The 22422-nt window shown below is 36.8% G+C and overlaps 2 protein-coding genes across 4 annotated transcripts in view; one reads left to right on the top strand and one right to left on the bottom strand.

The window, feature by feature from the left end:
* Window positions 1-73: 73 nt before the first annotated feature.
* On the top strand, window positions 74-2667 carry LOC307168356 (uncharacterized protein; the record flags this gene model as incomplete). 3 transcript variants are annotated; one of them, XM_079888221.1, is made up of 7 exons in its annotated part: window positions 106-226; window positions 383-440; window positions 580-704; window positions 1514-1583; window positions 1686-1919; window positions 2089-2271; window positions 2465-2667. In XM_079888221.1, the coding sequence occupies exons 1-7, from the start codon at window positions 161-163 to the stop codon at window positions 2665-2667; spliced, it is 939 nt and encodes a 312-aa protein (XP_079744347.1). In that variant the 5' UTR covers window positions 106-160. The 3 variants fall into 3 exon arrangements, with proteins under 3 accessions (XP_079744349.1, XP_079744347.1, XP_079744348.1); XM_079888222.1 differs by having other exon boundaries at window positions 142-226; window positions 386-440; XM_079888223.1 differs by lacking the exon at window positions 383-440 and having other exon boundaries at window positions 74-226.
* A 93-nt stretch (window positions 2668-2760) lies between these two features.
* coq8aa (coenzyme Q8A-a) overlaps window positions 2761-22422 on the bottom strand; it is a 33520-nt gene continuing 13858 nt past the window's right edge. The window contains exons 5-15 of the mRNA XM_079888220.1: window positions 19678-19752; window positions 16830-16955; window positions 11939-12024; window positions 11696-11836; window positions 10996-11077; window positions 8566-8659; window positions 6204-6345; window positions 4815-4922; window positions 4168-4233; window positions 3993-4079; window positions 2761-3906 (exon numbers count right to left, since the gene is read on the bottom strand). Of these exons, the coding sequence (XP_079744346.1) occupies window positions 3613-3906; window positions 3993-4079; window positions 4168-4233; window positions 4815-4922; window positions 6204-6345; window positions 8566-8659; window positions 10996-11077; window positions 11696-11836; window positions 11939-12024; window positions 16830-16955; window positions 19678-19752 (1301 nt within the window). The 3' untranslated portion in view covers window positions 2761-3612. The remainder of the gene's footprint in view (window positions 3907-3992; window positions 4080-4167; window positions 4234-4814; window positions 4923-6203; window positions 6346-8565; window positions 8660-10995; window positions 11078-11695; window positions 11837-11938; window positions 12025-16829; window positions 16956-19677; window positions 19753-22422) is intronic.

The following is a 22422-nucleotide window of genomic DNA, read 5'->3' as shown; positions in this document are numbered from 1 at the left end:
ACCTATCTCTGAGAACAGGTCCCAGATCAGATTTTGACACGCCTGTGTTGTTACACTTTGCTACGGTTACTACGCCTTCACTGAACCGGAGTCAGTCTGCATACTGAATATATGCAATTTAGTTTTATCAACATCAACTTTCGGTTTCAGTACAGCAGAAATGAGCAGCTCAGGGTCTTCTTGGTTTACGTGGATCCCAAACTCCTTGGGGTTCACCAAAGAAAAGGTAGGCTACTATAAACAAACATTTAAAATCTGTCACGGACTAACCAATAATCCAAAATACGCTATTGTTGCTCCAAAGGTGCTAGCAAGGGAGTGTATATAAAAGGGTGCTTGTGTCAGGGTTAATGACTATAATCTTTATTGTCATTTGTTTAAGAAGGGCAAAGCTCTCCGAGAACAAATCAAGAAAATATCTGAGTCTACTGTCCTAGATGGTATGTGTCTCACCTGATAATAATGTTTCTAATGACATTTATTTGACCACACCCCCATGATAAATGTAAAAATGAATGTATTACTGTAAACCAAAGCTCCTGCAGTGTGAGATGCTACATTATTTCCACCTGTTTCTAGATGCAAACATTGATGATGCTCAAGTTCTTACTTTGACAAGAGAGGATCTGAATGAGCTTTTTCCAGGTATCAGGAACTTTCAGCTCCGAAGGACCATTATGGCGCTTATCACAGACACAGTGAAGGTAATGTCTGCGGTCAAGAAGCTGGTGGAATTGAACTTCAGTGGCCCCCAAAAATATTCACACACTCCTAAAAGTGTAGGAATGTTATGGTATTAGATAACACTAATTCAAGCTTGCAAACAAATTATGCTAGACCTTTCCTCAGAACAAACTTTTGAAATGACTTTTAACCAACCAGTACCAAAGCCTATTTTGGATGAATGTTTGAGGCCACTTGTTCTAAACTGAAGTTCACACAGGTGCAGTTCATTACGTTAAATAGGAACATGTTCCACCAATGTTTGACAACCAGAAGTCACCAGAAGGAACAGAAAGGAAGATATTTAGAAGAATATCAGTAACCAGACAGTTTTTGGGTCCCATTGACTTCCATAGTATATTTTTTTCCTACTATGGAAGTCAATGGGACCCAAAAACTGTCTGGTTACTGACATTCTTCTAAATATCTTCCTTTCTGTTCAGCAGAAGAAAGAAATTCATACAGCTTTGAAACAACATGAGGGTGAGTATATGATGACAGAATTTTCATTTTAAAAGTGAAATTCTCCTTTAAAGGGATAGTCCACCCCAAAATGAAAATTGTCATACTATCATGTTGTCCCAAACCTGTACAAGTTTCTTTCTTCTGTTGAACACAAAGAAGATATTTTGAAGAATGTTGGTAACCAGCCAGTTGACGGTGGCCATTGACTTCCATAGTATTTTTTTTTTTCTCTAATATGGAAGTCAGTGGCTACTGTCAACTGGCTGGTTACCAGCAAGTATATGTGATTATTTATTATTTATATATATTTTTTGACTCCTAAAAGGATTCATTTCGATCTGGCCCAGAAACATTTGCCGGAGCACTGAAGCATTTAATGGATAAAAACAACAGCAGTGAGTAACTTATAACCCCCACAATTTTTTGAGTTGTAGCAGACAACCAAGGGACTTTTTGTAAAAGTGACATTTCATAGCGGTCTTCCAACTTTGTCCCAGATGATGCTGCTGTTCAGGATGTTTTGAAGGAGTCTCTTCGAGCTTTTAGAGAAATGGAGGAGCAGCTCAAAGCAACACAGGCATCTCTGAAACCATACATTGAGGTCTTGAACAGTCTCACTGAGGCATCAGCTAGAAGAGAGCGCTGGGATACACGAGGAACTTCAAGCAGTAGAAAATTTCCAAGCTCATCCCAAACAGATTTAAACTCTCCAACCATAAAGGCTCCTTATCGTGAGTAACAGTTACATTTCAGAACCTTTTATATTTAAGTTAATCATTCAATTTACTGTACATCATGACGTTTACATTTAGTTTTACATTTATCAAAATACTAAAATAAAATGAACTTCTGGGTCCCACTTTTCATTCCCACCCTATTATATTTCTTTCTACTTTGCAGAGCCTCAAGTCAAAGTGCATCCATTTATCTGTGGCCAAACCTTGGGAGTTGACAAGGAAATTGTTGGACTGCTCAAGGGAGTTACTGTGAGTGAATTATGGGACTGTCAGTTGATACTGGTCTTCTGTCCCATAGCATCACGAGCTGGAACTGACATTGAAGATGCATTGAGGAAAATTCCAGGTAATTATTCATAACGTTTTTGAGAGGAATGTAGCCAATTTACGACACGTTTAATGTCAATATATCCAGAAACATGTATAATGTACAATACAGTCGTCCTAGAAAGCACTGTTTTAATTGATGGTTAGGGAACTAGTCTGTTCAACGCTAATATCATTCTGTTAAGTCGTTCTCATTTTGTTTACCTTCACAGCTGATAAACCAGCAGTCCTGGTGATAATGTACCATACCTTCAACCCTAACCATGTGTGTCCCAGCTGTAATACATCTTCTCAAGTGAACATTGTGGAATGTGTTAACATGCTCTTCCATGACTCACAACATGGTCTTCTGAAATGTTTAGCAAATGAAGTTGCGTTTGCCAAACTTCAGTCTGTCTTAAACCAGTACATGTAAATGGTCCCGCCTCGAAAAACTCTTAAAATGATGATTCAATGCATGTCTGTTATGTGGTCATATGAATGGACAAAAACAACAAGTCTGCTAATAAACATTTAGAACTGGTTTGTTGATTCCAATTTTTTTTATATATTCAGACAATTTCAACACAATTTTAGTAAGAACGCCAATAGCAGGAAGATTAGAAAAAAGCCTTTTCCACCAATGCTGTGATATCATAGCAAAATGCTTTCTTCTAGTTCTCACCTTCTAATAGGCACATTTAAATTCATGTACATCTCACACATCAGATAAGTGATACCTCATGCCATCATGATTAATAACCTGGCTTTTTAAAATGCATTATGAGAAGTTGCGTGTTTTTACAGGCTAAAACAAGCAAGCTTGTATCCAACCTACATAGATAACACATACATAACTGTAGCAGGTGCATCAAAACCTGCGCTGATTTCGGATCTTTTCCTCCACGAACTTCTCTTTATCATACTTTGGCCTATATTGTGCGCATCATTCACAAATCACAAACCGAAAAAAAGAAAAATAACCATTGTAATGCTTTCTCAAACAATATATGCATCCGAGTTAATATACTGATTTAGGGAGACGGTCCTCACAAAAGTAGTCCAGCAACCCGGAAAGAACTGTTGGCATGATTATGAAATGTTCTACAGCCAATCGCCATACTTGATGAGTAACCAGCTTTCCAGGTTATTGGAATTTCCGTAGGCACATAGATACATCCGTCTTTGCACCACACGACCCATGGATAATCATGGATATCATTTCCCATTAACACACTCAGAGGGAAAAACAAAAGCCAAAAACAAACATGTATGATGGTGTGGTTGGGTCAGTCCAGACAAAAGTGCCATTCGTTTACATTCGAGTGATTGGCCAGAGCATTTTGTGCTTTTTCAAGTGTATTTTGTTTGAAAAGCCCTGTCACTGGCTTGGTCCTTTCTTCTTATTGCTCCAGTAATTGTTGTAGGCCTTGTTGAACATGTCCTTGCAGCTGAGCTTAGCATCCAGGCGGGAGCAGATGAGGAAGGAGCCGCCCATTTTGCGATGCAGGGAGTAGGTTTCTTCTGGTGGAGGGATGAGCCGCTGCTTCAGCATGACAGGGATGAGGTTGTGGATGCGCTCCGTGGTGCTCTGCGCACCGAAGTCAAAGGGCTCCACAGAGGCAAAAGCCTCGCCCAGGATCATCACCGCATCCACGTGGGCGTTCACCATGGCCTGGATGAGGAGAAGAGGTTGTGTAAACGCAGGACTGTCATGTGTAGCAGCCCTGAACACAAAATATCAGGGTGGTATTTTCCTACCTTAGTCTCATAACCAGTCAAGAACTTCATTTCTATGGACTGCTTCAGCACTCCTTCCCTATCACCCTCTGACGCAGCCTTGATGATCTGTTTTAAAGAGCAAGATACAGCAAGTTTAAGAAAGGAAATATTCATCATACATTCGTTTACTTTACCTTTTAAACTGTATGTTTACCTCGATATAAAGATCAGTGAAACTCTCATCAAACCCCCTCGTTGCACCAAAGTCCAGCAAAGCAACCTGTGGATTGAAGAAAAGTCAAAACAACTTATACTTTTGATTTACTGTAAAGAATGTTCAATTGAAATACATTTAAAAATATAATAATAAATCATACACTAATAATCTAATTATTAATATATATTAATAAGAATGCATTAAAAGTGACAGTAAAGTAAAGTTCATCATTTAATTTTGTATTTATTTAAAATAAATTATGTCCTTTTGAACTTTCTATACATCAGAGTCCTGGGGAAAAAAATTATCACTGTTTCCACAAAAATAATAAGAAACTCTTTTCACCACTGATAATAATTAATGTTTCTTAAGAACCATATCAGCATATTAGAATGATTTCTGAAGGATCATGTGACACTGAATACTGGAGTTATAAATATCATATCCATATATATTTTATATATATTATAGTACAGTCATAAAAACCTATTAAAAGTGTGAAATTATAGGAATAACAGAGAATAAAACAAACGTTTAACAAATCTAAACTATCTTCTATTTCAGTTTCCAAAAGTGCATATACACTTTCTGGTGGTGTAAGTAACTAGGAAAGATCAATGAATGATCATGACACTCTTACTTACCCTGTGAGTTTGTGGATCATAAAAGAAATTGGACCAGTTGGGATCCGTCTGCATGTATCTGAACTCAAAGAGCTCCCTCAGACACAGGGTCAGGATATTCTCGCAGATCTGAGCATCAATAAAAAGTGTGGTTACGACACATGCGCTGGACTGCTATAAATTCACAGTATTTATGCTTTAAAGCATATGTAGCACTTAATATAAAGTAATAGATCAGTTCTAACTCAAAACTAAAAATGTTTTTTGAACCCACTGTTTACAAACTCCATGACTGATGCAGACTTAAATCATACTTAAATTGTCTGTTTAAAAAATTCAATCACATTTATTGTCTTCATTTATGTCAGTCAGTGTACAGCATTTGGTACACACATTTTATTTATTTTAAACTTCATTCCTTAACCTTTTTGGTATGGACATGGCCTAATTTCAACTTTGCCCTACTAATGAAAAATAAATCCTTCCACCAGCAGGTGGTGATCATGCTCCAGGAAGCCCATTGGCTTCCATACTGGGCACATTTGAGACCACGTGACTAACACTTCAAAGCATATAATGTGGCCTGATACCACAACAAATTTGAATGTGCCTTTACTTATATAACTTGCTAAACAGTATGATATATGCAAGTTACTAAAGTACTAGAAAGTAAACTGAAAAATATGTTTTCCAGCCCAATAGGGTAGCAGCCAATTCATAATCCAATATTAGTAATATTTAAAATATTTTTTATATTATAAAATAACGCTTACCGGACTGAAGCAACTTAGGTTTACTTGATTATCCATACAAACTTTTTAAGAAAAATCATTTTAAAATGTATCAAATATGATACATCAGGCTTTCAAGGAAAGTGTGTGTGTACATCTCTCAATCATCGTTGTTGAATTGAATTATTTGTTTTACCCCCACAATAAAAACTACAGAGCTTTGATGATAAAATTAACCATTTAAATATCATCTTACTAAGACACATTATCGGGAGCTATAGTGACAACTGATATTTATATGCATGTAGTCTGGTATACTGTTATAAAGATCTCATTGATTTACATTACAAGCCATCAGAGTTTCATCTTACATTCTAGCCATATACATATCAGCAAATGCACTTAATTGTGTATTTTGCTCAGTTTAGGCCTCTGATTAAAACTTGGGTGTTTTTCCTCCTCGAGTTTGAGCTCCATATTCTCCTATATCATACTATATGAGCCATAAAAGCAAATGTATCAAATATGATACTCAACAAAAAAACATGCAAACCGTTTTCTTTTTATATATTTAAAAATAAATATTTTGTCTCATGGTTCAATAAACTTGTGATTTTCTGGCTATTAGTTCATACTTCAGTCTTAACAGGGTTGCTGGTTTAACAGCACCAGTGAATACCTCATTTTTCAGCTCTTGTGACAGTGCTTCAGCCTGATCCAAGGGGAACCCAGGCACCAGTTCGGTGGTGAGAACGTGCTGGCCGCTGAATTCGTCGATTACCTCTGGCACGTAGAAGAAGGGGTGATCTTTCAGTAGTTCCCTGCCAAAACCACAAAGCTTCTGAGTCACTGAGCACAAGCAAGCAATATCGTAAAAGCATGCCATCCCGCACGTGCACCACAGACAGGACGTGCTGATGAACACACGCACACGTCTGGTCTGAGGGATGTGGGGAAAGCCTGGGTGTGAGGAATTCCCGGATGGAGCCTAAAATTTGGTATGACAGCTTGAAATAAATTACAGCTTGCTAAGCATGAAGGGTACGTCAGCTTTGAATTAGAGTTTATAGCAGCACTAGATTTTAGTCAAGCTAGCAATTTGAAAACGTATAAAGGTGATGTTAGAAGTAGCTTTACTATCTATCCACCTTATTTTTCAGGTAAGAGTTGGCGCAGACATTTGTAATTTTAATGTGTCTGGCTTCCGGTGTCATTCACTTCCAGATATTTTTAGCTGTACAAAACAGCTTGTTATGCTGCTTGATATTGCAAATTGGTATTTTTACCATATTATTTAATGTATTGTCTTGATCATAACACGCTGGTTTGTAGCGCAAACAGTTTTAAAATTTTACTGCACTTTGCTATATTCTTCTCGTTATTTCCTTATAGTGGTTAATAAAAGAGTTTCACACATTCACAGAAAACACCTTACTTCAGTGTTGAAAAATAAGGTAGATACTGAGGCTATTTAACAAGGCAATATACAAGTATCAGATGACATTTTAAAATATAAAAAATCTGAGCCATATGTAGCTTGCAAATAAACTTGTGTAAAATTTGACAACAGATTCTTTGAAAACATGCAGCTGAATCAAAAGGCAGTAAAATGAATACATGCATAAAAAATGCTGCCACATTGACACTTATTCACAAAGAAAATTTCTTCCTAATTGTTTTCCAGAACGTTTCTTAAATAGATAGTATTTTTACTTGAGATGCAAAATGACATATCTTAAAAAATAAATCAAGAAAATATTTCTGCCGATGGGCTAAGAAAATTTAAATTCAAAGGGGAGAAAAGTTTATTTTTCTTACTCTATTGGCATTTTTTTTGTATTAAGCATAAACCACAAAACAAATTTATCAAATAACAAAACTTAATATGCCATTCTGCATGTCTAGTAAATGTATCTTGATATTTGCACTAGAAACAAGGCAAAAATATTAAATAAGAAAGTGAAATTTGCTGTGTAAACACTACTGAGTGATGACTCAACTGAATCAGTGAATTGAACTGGTTCAACTAACTCGTTATTTTTACTGTATATATTATTCTAATACATTCATGTTTTCTGTAAAGCTACATTGTAAACATTGTTTTAATAAAGCTTTACTTACCTAAAAACATACTGACCCCAAGCTTTAGCTCTTTTCTAATTCAAGACTAAGGAGGATGGTTGAGTTGGGTATTTAAACGCAATTCAACAGAAATTGTTCAAATATGAGAGAAATATATATTCTGTAAAATTAGCAACAGTGAACACAGAGGTGAAAAGGTCAATTGTCCAAATGAACCAATTCAATAAAATCAATTAGACTACCTGACAAAGAGAAGATATTCTAGAGGAACGTGTCAAGATTATTTCTTCTGGATGTAAGGCTGTGTGTGCAATGTTTGTTTACACTACGTCAATACTTCAAGGAAGCAAACATGTTAACTTATTTTAAACCGAGCTAATCTACTGAACACTGATACTCTCATTGATTTGCTCAAAGGAAAAAGACACACATGCCATCCTGAAAGCATACGTAACTATATATCTCCTGCGAAGTCAGGGTCCCCAGTAGAGGACAGGACGCAGGGTACGGGCTTGTTGTCAATAGTTATTATTTACATTTGTGCTATGTTTAAAATAGGTCAGTGTGCAAACTGTTCCTTAAATTTAAATCAAAATTAAACCCTAGCCTATAAGCTAGGCTGAAAATGACAAGCGGTTATTTTAAGCCGGGTGTTGAGGCCACATCGCTCCAGCGAAGCTGTTATATGAGGATACAGAAGTGCAAAATCATTCTGAGCAGTTGTTGAAGTGTTATTTCTGTGCGTAATCCCTTCTTTCAAAGGGTGTTATGGCACAGGATAGATTTAGCTCAAATATCAGTTACATAGAAGCTTGAAATGTCCCGTTAGAGCCAGCTAAGGGTCTGTGAGCCCTCGGACCGCCCGTGATTTTATAGAGGGGTAGATTGACGAATACAATGACGGGATGCTCTGAATTTGCAGTGAGAAAAACATATCCTGCTTGTTTTTATGTACTCACTTGAATTTACGAGCACACTGAGCTTCCCTTATGTAATCGCACTCCAGCGCCAGCTCACGTCGCATCACTTCTATCAAATGCTCCGGAAACAGACCTGCATGTTCAGAGACACAGTCAGAGATGAGTCAGCAGGTTAGTTTGTATTTAGAAAAGATTATGTGATTCACCAAGGTTGAACTCACAATTCTTTGAATTTGTTTGTGTATTGTATTGTATTGTATTGTATTGAGGGTGCACATTGTCTTTTAGTGTACTTCAAATCTTAAAAGTATATTTTTTGCAGATAATATAATAGTAATGAAATAAAAGGCCACTTAAGTGTACTTAAAGAGAGTGCACTTTAATAACTTCTTGTTAAAACATAAGTACACTTAAAAAGTGCACTTTATAATAGTCAAATTTAAATGTTTTTCTTTAAAGTACATTTTAAATCATTGTTTTAATGATCATTTGTCATGCTTTAAAGAAGTTCATTACAAATATATTCAAATACATGATGTGCGTTTGAATTAAATGACATTAAAAGTATAGTATTATATTATATATTAAAGTAAATTTTAGTTTACCATAAATGCTTGTCAGTATATTTGGCAGTACACTTTAACCATGTTTAACACTAGTAATTATGAAATAATAAATAAAGATATACTTAAGTGGGTCCAAAAGCACTCTTACATTCAACTAATTACATTTAATATAAATTTAAACTAATACATTTTCATTTAATTGCTATTAACATGCAACCAAGTGTCCGAAACAATTACATTCAGTTCGCACTTAAAGGTGCAGTACGTAATATTTACAGCTAGCGGTACTGCAGTCCAAATTCAAAATATTGGAGAGAGTCGTTTTCCCCGTCCCCTCCTCCTCAGACTCGACACTCACACGGGTTGCCAGATTGAGGACACGCAACAGGAGCGAACGGTCAAGTGCAATTGACAATGGAAGGTGACGAGCGTTACACTGTAAGTTGATGAGTTGATTTATCTGCGTTTTTATATGGCTCTGGTCACAGAGGTTTTTATATAGACGTCAAGGCTTTTTAGGTCGGGTACAATCTGCAATCTCTGACCCAGTTTGTTTGCTGGCTTCTATGGCTGCAATGTGCTGTGTTTTCCGCCAACTGGCAACCCGGGGTGTCGAAATACTATTAGGTAAATTGGCAGTGGGCGGGATCACACAGACCAAAAGTAGACATTCTGACACAGAACATACATTTCAAAGTAGAATAACTGGCCGTAGCATTGTTTTTCCTATATCTTCAAACATATTAAGGTATTTTAATGCTTCAGTACAGTAAAATAAAAAGTACACTAAAGTGTACTTCTTTTTCACAAGGGTTGCCTTGACATGAAAGATATTTTGGGTCTCTGCTGTGTGTCATGTCTATCTTCTGGCAAAAAGGAGGATCGGCAATGCTGTGGCGGTATTTACGAGCTCAAATTAAAGTTCAGACTATATTTGGAGGATTAGGCTTCTCTGACAGCTGAATATTTAACCGGCATTGATCATGCAGCAGTGGACGCTGTTGTAACGATGATGCAGCTCATGTGCGCCGCTACCGGGCTCTGATTGGTCAGTCATGCAGTCTGAGATCTATCAGCCCACTTAGACCCAACAGGCCTTGAGCTCTCAGTTCTCAGTTCGAAACACACTAAACATAGATCTGAGTGCACTGACACCAAGGTCTTAGAAAAAAAGGGGTCAATTAAAGAGTTTCAAAATAAGTACAATTTCATCAGTTTATTATTTCAGCTTAAAATATTCCTAGTCAAAACTCACACTCACACTCACACACACACAAATTCATTCTTTTAATCAGCAAGGATGCATTCAATTGATCATAAGTGGCAGAAAATAAATTTATAATTTTACAGAAGATTTATATTTATATTTATTTTCTATATCTTATTAAGAAATTAAGAAAAAAGCATCACGGTTTCCGCAAAAATATTAAGCAGCACGACCATTTTCAACATTGAGAATAATAAAGTTTCTTGAGCACCAATTCAGCATTAGAATGATTTCTGAAGGATCAAGTGACTAAATGTATTACATTTATTTTATAAAATATATTGAAAGAGAAAAGATCATTTTAAAATCTAATATTATTTCACAATATTGCAGATTTTTTAAACTGGATTTCTGATCAAATTAATGCAGCCTTGGTGAGTGCAAGCAACATCTTTCACAATAAATAAATAAATAAATAACTCTTAGCAACCCCAAATTTTTATGTTTTTAGTTATAGGACATAGCAGACAGGAAGTGTATACTCTCAGATTTGGGATTGGGAAACGACCCGAGCTGCCCGCGTCAACGCATATGCACTACCCTCCTGGTCCAGGACAATCTCCAGCAATTTATTTACCTAAAATTCTATAAATCATATGTATTCAAGATCTAAAACATGAGTGATGGGGTCATCACCTTCAGGAAGGGCGTTGCTCATGCTCAGGACCGTCATCAGGTTATTCACGTCGCTGTTGATGCTCTGTGCGACTCCGGGGTACTGTAGGAACCAAGAGTGTGTTACACTGGGTTTAGAAAACATTATGCAGAGGCAGTTCATTTCGAAAACCAAAACATGTTCGAACCGTAAGAGCATCCAGGGGAAAGAACACCTGGGTTGCTGCAAACAAACACAACACAAGTGGCCTCCAGCAAAACAGCCCTGACCTTGTTGCACATACTTTGGGGGGGGGGGGGGGGGGGCTACTTCATTTTGTAAAAGTTCAAAACTGTTTGTTTTACTAAAAAAAGTTGAGAGGTGACACATTCAGATAGATTTAGGTCATCTAATCATAAACATGGTTGCAACTGTTTGCAAAAGCTGATAGTGGGAATTGCTCCTTGGACTTCAAGCAGTTGGTGCTCCAAATTAACCTGTTAGGAGACTTTTATTGCACCTTTAAAGGGCATTTTATATACGGTACGCGATAGGCAGGAAGCTTTGTTTGTGATTTTTGTGTGGAATGCAACAATGTCCTACTGCTGCTTCAGCTTAAATCTTTTTTATCTTGTGTGGTCCCATTGAAAATGAACTAAACTCATAAACAACCTTTAATGACCATAAAACAATTATTGATTGGCAGCAAGTTTAAAATAGTACTTTCTGCCCTCAACTAACCTGGATTTTCATGGCGACCTCTCGACCGTCTTTCATCTTGGCCAGATGGACCTGACCAATGGAAGCAGCAGCAAACGGTCTGTCCTCAAACAAATCCAGTTTATCCCTCCAGTTCGGGCCCAGGTCATTGCTCAGAGCTTTCTGCACAGATCAACCAGCAACATACATGCAGTTTTTTTTTTAAATACTGAATTTTTCAGATTTTCTGACGTGAAACATTAAAAGAGTTTAAGTAGATGGTACCGTCATCTGTTTGATGGGCATGAAGTCAGCACTCTGACGCACACGTTCGAAGATCTTGGCCAGCTGTGGGTTGATGAATGCATCATCTGAAACATTATTAAACACACATACAATGTTGGTATAGTACTAATGCTATTGCCAAATGAAAACAATGGCCCTGTTTATAGCTGGTATTAACATCCTTCCTGGGTGATCGGATCACAAGTGCTCAGCAGAGACAGAGTGCCACTTACAGGTATTACTAACATCAAATGTGTTTCCTGTGACTACATGCCAATTACTATTAATGCAGAAAATGTTTACATTGCTTATCAATTGTAAACAGTGTATAGATACACTATCGTTCAAAAGTTTAAGGTTGGTAAGATGTCGGTTTATGCTCACCAAGTCTGTATTTATTTATTCATTTATGTAAAAACAGTAATACCGTGAAATATTATTACTATTTTTTTTTTTTTTTTCTAATTTAATATATTTTAGAAAGTAATTTATTCCTATGATGGCAAGGCTGAATTTTCAGCATCATTACTGCAGTCTTCAGTGTCACATAATTCTTCAGAAATCATTCTAATATGCTGGTTTGGTACACACAGTGCTGCGTAACATTTTTGTCGAAAACCATGATACAGGATTCTCAGATGAATAGAAAGTTCAAAAGAACAGCATTTGTTTGAACTAGAAGATTTTTGTAACAATGTAAAACACTTTACTGCTACCTTTGATTAATTTATTTGTGTCTTTCCTGAAAAAAGGTTTCACTTTATTTGGTAACAATTTATTATACAGTGTCCTTGTTACATGTGCAACATGAAGTTACTATAGTAATAACTATAAATGATGTATAACCCTAAACCAAACCCACATCCTAACCCTTAACCTATAGTAAGTACATGTAATTAATTCATATTACTCAGTTCTAAATGTATAATTACACTGTAACACGGACTCCTTAAAATAGTCTAACTTTATTTTAAGGTGACAGTTACATTGTACTTAAATAAGTAATATTGATTAACTACATGTACTTAATATAGAGTTATGATTAGGGTTTGGTTTAGGGTTACTTGTAATTATCCATAATTTACTGTAATTACTATAGTAAGTACATGTAGTAACATGTGACTACGTCAACTTAAAATAAAATGTTACCAAAAAAAACCAAAAAAAGCACCTTACAGACCTCACAGAGTAATAGTAACATGTAATACCTTATTTTATTTCCACACAACACTTGACTGATGGGTCATTTTGCTGTTGTTCAGGACACGTTAATCTTTAATCTTTACAAATGTGGTCACATTTGAATATGGTTTGAATGATTGGATCACTTGAGACAGATGTCAATACCAGGTATAAACGTTACCTGTGTTTTCCTGTGTTTCTTAATCTTTGTTAAATCTGTTGTCATGTTACAGGTTCACTCAGTTGCAGTGCACGTCAATCCATACATGTCAACAGGATTTTAGAGATGGTTTCACGAGAAGGAACCGAGTATGTTCCTTCTCGTGTCACTGTGTGACAGATGTACACCACAGATGTACTGTAAACAAGTCTTAGAGAGAGAGATAGAGAGGGAGATAAATAAGCCGCTTGATCCGAACCCAGTGAGAGCTCCTCTCCTTCTCTCCTTCAGAATGCAGGAAAGAAAGTTGAAAGATTTTCCATAACTGCCTCTGTGTACATCATAACTTTAAAAAAAGGAAAGCTTTACAGTTGCCATGGTTTTTATCCTGGTTCACTTGTTTGACCCAGATTAGTCTGATGACCTCACATTTTCTGAGCTGATACTGTGACTGAGGAATGTGGGCTACATAGTGCCAGTAATTCCTATCTGTTCAATAACAAACATTAGAACAATACTGCAGCATTCATATTTTTGCATTTCCCAAAATACATACATAATTTACCTTTGTCTCAACCAAGCAAATCCTCGCATAGTTGTGTGTGCCTATCGTAATACTGCATTGTCAACATAAACTAATTTCACCTCAAATCAATATGTCATGCACATTTGTTAATTTATTTGGTAAGCAACCATATAATAAGCAGTATAAATGTACAATCCAGTGGTCATTATTGCACAAATAAACACTTTCAGTTTGATGGCCACCCTGTCTGGGTTGATTTTGCAGTAACATCCATTAAACGTTTTTATTACTATGTTTCTCTCCACTCCAGCTGTAGAAACAGATCCTGTACACAATATTGTGACATATTACTACAGTTTAAAATAACCGTTTTCTATTTTAGATTATATTTCATGATGCAATTCAGAATTTTCAGCATCATTACTCGTCTTCAGTGTCACATGATCCTTCAGAAATCATTCTAATATTTTGATTTGCTGCTCAAGAAACATTTCTTATTATCAATGTTGAAAACGGTTTCCCCTTAATATGTCTGTGGAAACCGTGATCATTTTTTGTTAAGGATTCTTTCTGTAACATTATAAAACTTCTTTACGGTCACTTTTAATGAATTTAAAACAACTTTTTAAAGGTAAAGTATTTCTTTTTTCCACATTTTATAATATGGACATTTTTAATAAGTCTTAAAAACATTAGAGGACTCTCTCCATTCCAGCTGTAAAAACAGACCCTGTACACAACAGTTTAGCCATGTCGTGACGGTCGATTGTGTGTGCCAGTCATTTCAGAACTTCCTGAAGTGTAGCGTAAAGGTCACGTTTCTGGCATAGCAGCGGGCTTATTTTGAGCTTCGCCGATGCCAGTGCTGTCGCTGTCCTTCACTGCCGGTCGTGCGATCCGCAGCTTACAAAATCCTGCCTATCTTGATGAAAATGACACGCCACATGAGGCCAGTGCATGAGAAGTGGCCGAGGTTTGGAAATGTCATGCAGGGAGGCTGTGCTGCATTGATCTATGAGCTGCATTCTTGAGTGGGTGACACAGATGCTTTCGTTCTGGCTGTCCAATACACGTTAATGCACACAGAGCGTGGGGAGAATGACCTCACATGCCTACCAGAAATAATCAACATATTTGCACATAGAAGAGGCGAATTTGTGTGTCAGAAGTAGTTAGACACTGTTTGAGCAGCTTGTCAATACAGACAGAAGTGGATTCAAGGGCGTGTGGAAACGACAGGCAACTTTTCATGAGTCACGAACAGGAAAGCAAACTGTCAGTTCCTACCAACACAACTGTTCAAAAGTCTGGGATCAGTAATTATTTTTTTTTATATATATAATGTTTTTGAAATAAGTCACCTATGCTCATCAAGGCAGCATTTATTTGATCAAGAATACAGTAAAGACAGTAATAAATATTATTATTGTGAAATATTACATTATATTTTAAAATGTAATTTATTCCGGTGATGGCAAAGCTGAATTTTCAGCATCGTTACTTCAGTCTAAAGTGTCAAATGATCCTTCTGAAATCATTCTAATATACTGATTTGCATATTAAAGGACAAGTTCGGTATTTTACACTTAAAGCCCTGTTTACAGATCGTTTCTGATGAAATAGAACGGTTAAGATTAAAATTTGGACACATGCTGCTGTCCCGAGAATTTTAGGTTTCTTTTGCGTTCCCCCCCCACCTCCAGAATGGCTGCATATGTGCACTGGAACAATCCTTCCTAAAACGCATTAAACTTTCGTTTACAAAGACGTGAAACTCACCGAGTGGTCAGGGGTGTTCACTGATATTCTCACACAAAAATCGCTGCAAAAGATGCTTTCCAACAGGTGTTTTAAGATTCGTTGTAAAACTGTGGACCTATTTTTCCAAACGCCTCACACCCGTACATTCTTCCGTTGAGAGCTTGAATAATAGACACTCCAGTCCAGTTGGTGGCGATAATGCACCTTTGCCAATTGCAAGCAAACCATGGCATTACGATACCGCGACCGCACTACAGAAAGAATACAAACAACCCCATTTCCGTTTCCGGCGGTGGAGTAATATCGTACCTCACAGCACATCCTAATACAAGTCAATGGAGTTGGACAAAAACTACGATAAAACCTGTTGGAAAGCATCTTTTGCAGCGATTTTTGTGTGAGCATATCAGTGAACACCCCTGACCACTCAGTGAGTTTCACGTCTTTGTAAACGAAAGTTTAATGCGTTTTAGGAAGGATTGTTCCAGTGCACCTATGCAGCCATTGTGGAGGTGGGGGGGAAAGCGAAAGAAACCTAAAATTCTCGGGACAGCAGCATTTGTCCAAATTTTAATCTTAACCGTTCCATTTCATCAGAAACGATCTGTAAACAGGGCTTTAAGTGTAAAATACCGAACTGGTCCTTTAAGAAATTAATGCTTTGGCACATTCACACATTTAACCATAACTCAAACACTGGCAGTTGAGAAACAAACAGTTAAGAACAAAAAATAAGTAATTTTCACGTTTGAGTGTGGATAGACAAATTGCTTGTCGCTGTTATCTTATTATGCCTCAATTGGTTAGAAGATAGTGTAAACCTTTAGATGAAAAGATCTTTAAGATCATAACAACTGTAAACTCATTCAAGTATGTCTAAACTGGTAGTGTACGAGGACCCCAAACTGTCAGCATGCAGAAAAGTTAGCATCCATTTTCCACCGCTGTGTGGAAAATAACGCAGGAAGCTTATTTGAGGTCATTTTATCTTTAGACGTTTGCATATCAGAGGGGAAATAATCTGCATCTCCAATTTCTCTGCACCTTTCTGTAAGCGGTTCCCAGTCACTCACATCACCAGGCTTTAAAACCGAGACCAAGATCACATACCAGCCTAACTTGAGAGCGGCCATGACTTAAAACAGAAATCAGCCGCAGGTTATGAGCTATTGTGAGTCATGGAGGACACCTTATTGGTCCTAACAAATCTTTGAGGAGTGACCTTAATGTGGCAGCTTGTTATACAAACAGCATTCTCTTACCTTGGATACTGAGCATCTGACCGAGCTTGAGGGCCGCCCCACGAACTTTACACAGTGTCCTGACGATACGCTCCGCGTTGGCCTCCGAAAGGAAGGGGCTTTGGTCCAGAACTGCCTTCTTATCACCTATGTGAAATTACATGTCTGTTAACATTTTCGACAGAAAATACAACTTAAAAAACAAGAAAACTGAGCACTGTAATGCCTAATGGGACAAATAAACACTTTTTTATACAAAGAGGTCCAAAAGTCTCAGACAACCACTGTATGTGCCATTTGAAACAAAGATAATCTGAGCTGCTGAGAACCATTTGTTCATGTAAACAAAAACCCACAAACTATTAGATGACTTCATGATCTCTGTGAGGACATTAGAGCTATTCCTGGATGTGATGATGAGGTCAAAGGTAATAATTATCCAGCATCTACATAGATAAGATAAAGTTACAGGCCGCTGTCCTTAGAACACATTTGCACATTTTCTCAGTTCCCATATGGTGTTGATGCCACCAAGACATTAGGCAATAACTCGTGTAAATACACATTTATATTTATACAGTGGTATATACAATACTTATTAATATGTATATCTGTACATAATCCATCTACTTACCATCTATATGTACATTCCTTTTTCCCCTTAATTTTTTCCTACTCATTTAATTTTTTTAGATGTATATTATGTTGTTTTTTCTTTAATACCACATATTTAATTATTTATCTCCATTTATTGTGTTATATACTGCAAGTACTTAGAGCTCCAGGAAACCAAACCAAATTCCTTGTGCTTCTGTGTTCCTTGTGTGCCAAATTCCTTGTGTGCACAATTGGCGAATAAAGTGCATTCTGATTCGGATTCTAATTCTAATATGCAGCCAGACTGACATAATGCCATTTCAATGACACTTTGAGCTGCTAATGCCTATGGAGTCAAAAGATGAGGGTGTAGATCCAAACACCAAACTAAATAAGCTGTTAAAAAAATTGCAATGTTTGTAACCCAATATTTAAAGGACAAGTTCGGTATTTTACACTTAAAGCCCTGTTTACAGATCGTTTCTGATGAAATAGAACGGTTAAGATTAAAATTTGGACACATGCTGCTGTCCCGAGAATTTTAGGTTTATTTCGCTTTCCCCCCCACCTACACAATGGCAGCCTATGGGCACTGGAACAATCCTTCATAAAACGCATTAAACTTTCGTTTACAAAGACGTGAAACTCACCGAGTGGTCAGGGGTGTTCAATGATATGCTCACAAAAAAATCGCTGCCAAAGATGCTTTCCAACAGGTGTTTTACCATTCGTTGTAAAACTGTGGATCTATTTTTCCAAACGTCTCACACCCGTAGATTCTTCCGTTGAGAGCTTGAATAATAGACACTCCAGCCCAGTTGGTGGCGATAATGCACCTTTGCCAATTGCAAGCAAACCGCTGGCATTTAATTGAATACACAGAAGAAGCAGAAGAAGAAGCGGCGGAGTAATACCGTACCGCACACAGCCCATCCAATTCAAGTCAATGGAGTTGGACAAAAACTACGATAAAACCTGTTGGAAAGCATCTTTTGCAGCGATTTTTGTGTGAGCATATCAGTGAACACCCCTGACCACTCGGTGAGTTTCACGTCTTTGTAATCGAAAGTTTAATGCGTTTTAGGAAGGATTGTTCCAGTGCCCATAGGCTGCCATTCTGTAGGTGGGGTGGAGAAGCGAAATAAACCTAAAATTCTCGGGACAGCAGCATGTGTCCACATTTTTATCTCAACCGTTCTATTTCATCAGAAACGATCTGTAAACAGGGCTTTAAGTGTAAAATACCGAACTTGTCCTTTAAGATTAGGGTACGACCAAAGGGATGCATTAAAACAATAAAATATGTACCTTGAAGTCAAATGTAAGTCGCTCTGGATAAAAGTGTTTGCCAGATGCAAAAATGTATAATAAAATAAAAGTTTGCATTCATAATCTTTCATTAAACATAAAAACGCTCTACAAATTCACAGTGACGACGTGCTGCGAATTCACATTTCACGTTGCCTTTAAACATGGCAAAACAACAATGGCAGCGTGCATGTCCGACTAAAGCTCTTTCTGTGGCGTAAGAAGATTTGAAGTTGAGCTGAGAGATCCTGGATGATGGGAGGAGTGCAGATATTGACAATCACAAGTAGTGAACGAAGTTAAACATTTCAATAATGAGGGACAAACTTTTAAGAACAGTATACATTTCAATAATATACTGCCAATTTTTCATACCAATTACACAGACGCGTATAAATACTGTATGGGGTCTGTGCTGCAAAAATGGCTTGTCTCTACATTAAAACTGCCTCTCAGACTAATTTAGGAGCACTTTAGAACAGACAACTCTATAAATGTTATTATGCGTATATTATTATACATGCACTCTAGCTAAAGCAAACACAGACAGTCAAAAGAGCAATGGCGCTCACCTGTCTAAAAGTAAATAATTCCATTCGCACACTAGATTTTTAGTACTGCTTGTACTGAAAACAAGTTTTGCACATTGGTTATGATCTCTAGGCTATTGTGGGTTGTGGTGAGTAGTGCACACGTGTTTATGTGTGTGTAACTGGAGTTTAAATACCCACAATCTCCTTCCTATTCTTTCCTATCTCCTCACTCACAATCTCTCTGTTAATGAAATGGTTTAAAGTCCAAAAACAAACAAAAAACTCTTGCGATTTATCACTTGTAATCATGCTATGCCTGATTAGTAAGACACTTTCAATAAAATAGACTAATGACTAATAATTATGAATACATTGTCCTGATCCAAACTGTATCTGTAAAGATCTAGTAGAATTGAATATAATGGTCTTACCATTCTTATCCTCTGATCTTAGGCTTTTCTTTGCTACTTCGGCCAGAGCTCCAATCCCCAAACCCACAGCAAGACCTGCAAGAGATTATTAAAGTCACCATGAAATCAAAATTGACAATTATTTTTTTTTATGGAATATTGTAGTATTATAAATTATTTATCCATGCACATTTTTTTTTTAAACCCTTGTAATCTTTCATCAAAATAAATTCCCCTCCCTCTTGCAGCAACAGCTCTTCTTATTTCTGATGACGTGTTTACTGGCGCGATGAGGGACAACCTGTCACTCAGATGACATCACAGCCATAGCAAAACAAAACCATCCAATCAATTGATGATGGAAAAAAAAAATCAAGTCCTACCCTACATTTCTTGTTGATCAAGAAGCCGTTTCACTTGGATATAAGTCACAACAGAGAAGAGACTCACAACTTCCTTTTCAAGCTGACTTTAAGCAATTAGTACATTCAAGATAAAAAAGAAGAAATAAGGAAATGGTCCATAAATTTACAGAAGTTAAATATACAGAAACAGTCATTATCTTACACCTCTAAAAAGCACTTCCACCCTGAACAAAAAGAGCTGTATTTACATCTGTCTTTTGAATTGCTTTGAGAAAAATACCCACAACAACACTGATGCTGTGTAATGTGAACCTGACAAAAAGGAAACATCAGAAATAGCATTTCCAAACCACTGTGGTCAGCACTTCTTCTGTGGTAGAGCTGAGAATCAATAACGAGTTTTGGTGCAATCTTCTTCAATAGTTATGTAATTTTCTGATTATGCAACCCTCCTGCTTTTGAGAAATTTAGGACGGGTATCAAGTCGGTTGTAAATCAAGCACTGAAACTAAACGCCTCAGTTTAAGCTGGCAAGAAATGCTTTCATTCAGGTATATATATTATATATATATATATATATATATATATATATATATATATATATATATATATACACACACACACACACACACACACACACACACAAACACACACACTGCCTCCGAGACTAATTTAGGAGCACTTTAGAACAGACAACTCTATAAATGTTATGCATGCATATATTATTGCATTAATCTTCTGCACACTAAGACACAGCAAAGAATGTCTTTTTTAAAGAAACTGCTTGTTTTTAATAACAAAATGCTTCAAATGTTTTATACTGCTTTTATTGAAAGTCTTTAAACTTGCTGTATTATCTGTTGGTTCGGAAATGCCACTGAATCACAGAAAAAGATAATCAGAAAAACAGTTACTACTGCCAGCAAGTTACTTGGGATAACATTACCGAGCATTGAACACATTTACAAAGACAGAATGGTGAGAAAGGCCAATAACATTGTATGTGATTACACACACCCGTTGGCATCTCATTTGAAATGATTGCCATCTAGGCGTCGTTTCTGTCCACCCCTTAGGACCAAGAACAGATCCAAATTTTCTTTTGGTACCACAAGCCATAAAAGCCTTAAATCAGTCAAAATAAGCTAGATGTCCAGCTGGCCTGGTCAGACCCAAGGGTGTATAATACATTATAGTGTATTGCATTGTATTGTATTTGTTTGTGTCATATGTCTGATGTTTTGTCATGAAGTGCATTGCGACTGCGCCGCAAACCCAATTGCCCCAAGGGGACAATAAAAGTTATTTACTACTACTATTGCGCATACTAGATTTTCAGTACTGCTTGTACTGAAAAAAAAAAAAAATTTTTTTTTATATATATATAAAATAAAATCTAGAGTGTATCTAGATTGAGAAAATCTAGAGTAAATCTATAGAGTTGTCTGTTCTAAAGTGCTCCTAAATTAGTCTCAGAGGCAGTATATATATATATATATATATATATATATATATATATATATATATATATATATATATATATATATATATATATATACTGTACACAATCACATTTCAGATACACTATACACATTTCAGAAACGCAGTTTGATGCCAATTCTTATCCTGGTTAAGTTTTTCATCAAGCCTGCTGGGGAAGTTCTAGGTTGATGATTAAGCAGGTTCCTGTTTTTATGTCTCTTTATGCCTGCAGGAGTTTAAGGACTCAAGGAAAACACAAGGGGCCATGCCAGGGTACTCAAACACTGCAACATCAGATGCATTGTACTGCATTTGCTCTTTTTAAACACTTAACATTTGCATTCCATTGTGCACATACAGACTAATCCATGTGACCACACAATTCAGAAATTTTTTTAGCAATCAAAAACAAATACAGGTTAAACTATTAAAAAGGTTGGGGACAAGTTTGCCTGATAGCATGACCAAGGACAATACAGGCCCAAGTCTCATGTTACAAAAACAGAGAGGTATGCTTCTGAACATAAACACCAAAATGAACATGCTGCTTAAAAACAGTTGTTAGGGCACTGATTTAAGGGACATCTACAGTCACAAAAATTGAGATGAAGAACGCAACCACACGAAAGACTGCCAAAGTGACGGATACTATTCTTGGATGCAATTAATCACTATCTTCAACTATCCAACGAGAGCTAGAGGAAGAGAGCCAGAAAAGAGTTGAACTGGATAGCTCATGTCCAGGAGTGAGGTCAAGGTGAGGACAGAGGTCAGACATACATCACAAAACTACTTCAACTGTGACAACAACATAAATCACAACACAAACAATGTTTCCTTTAAGTGACCTCCTGTCAGTAAGAGTAACAAAATAACTTAAATTCTGTAATATGACACACTTATAGACTAAACAAAATAT

Source organism: Squalius cephalus (genome assembly GCF_949319135.1).
Source record: "Squalius cephalus genome assembly, chromosome: 12".
Classification (NCBI taxonomy): domain Eukaryota; kingdom Metazoa; phylum Chordata; class Actinopteri; order Cypriniformes; family Leuciscidae; genus Squalius; species Squalius cephalus.
The sequence above is the reverse complement of the archived record's forward strand: the minus strand, read 5'-3'. Positions and strand labels throughout refer to the sequence as shown.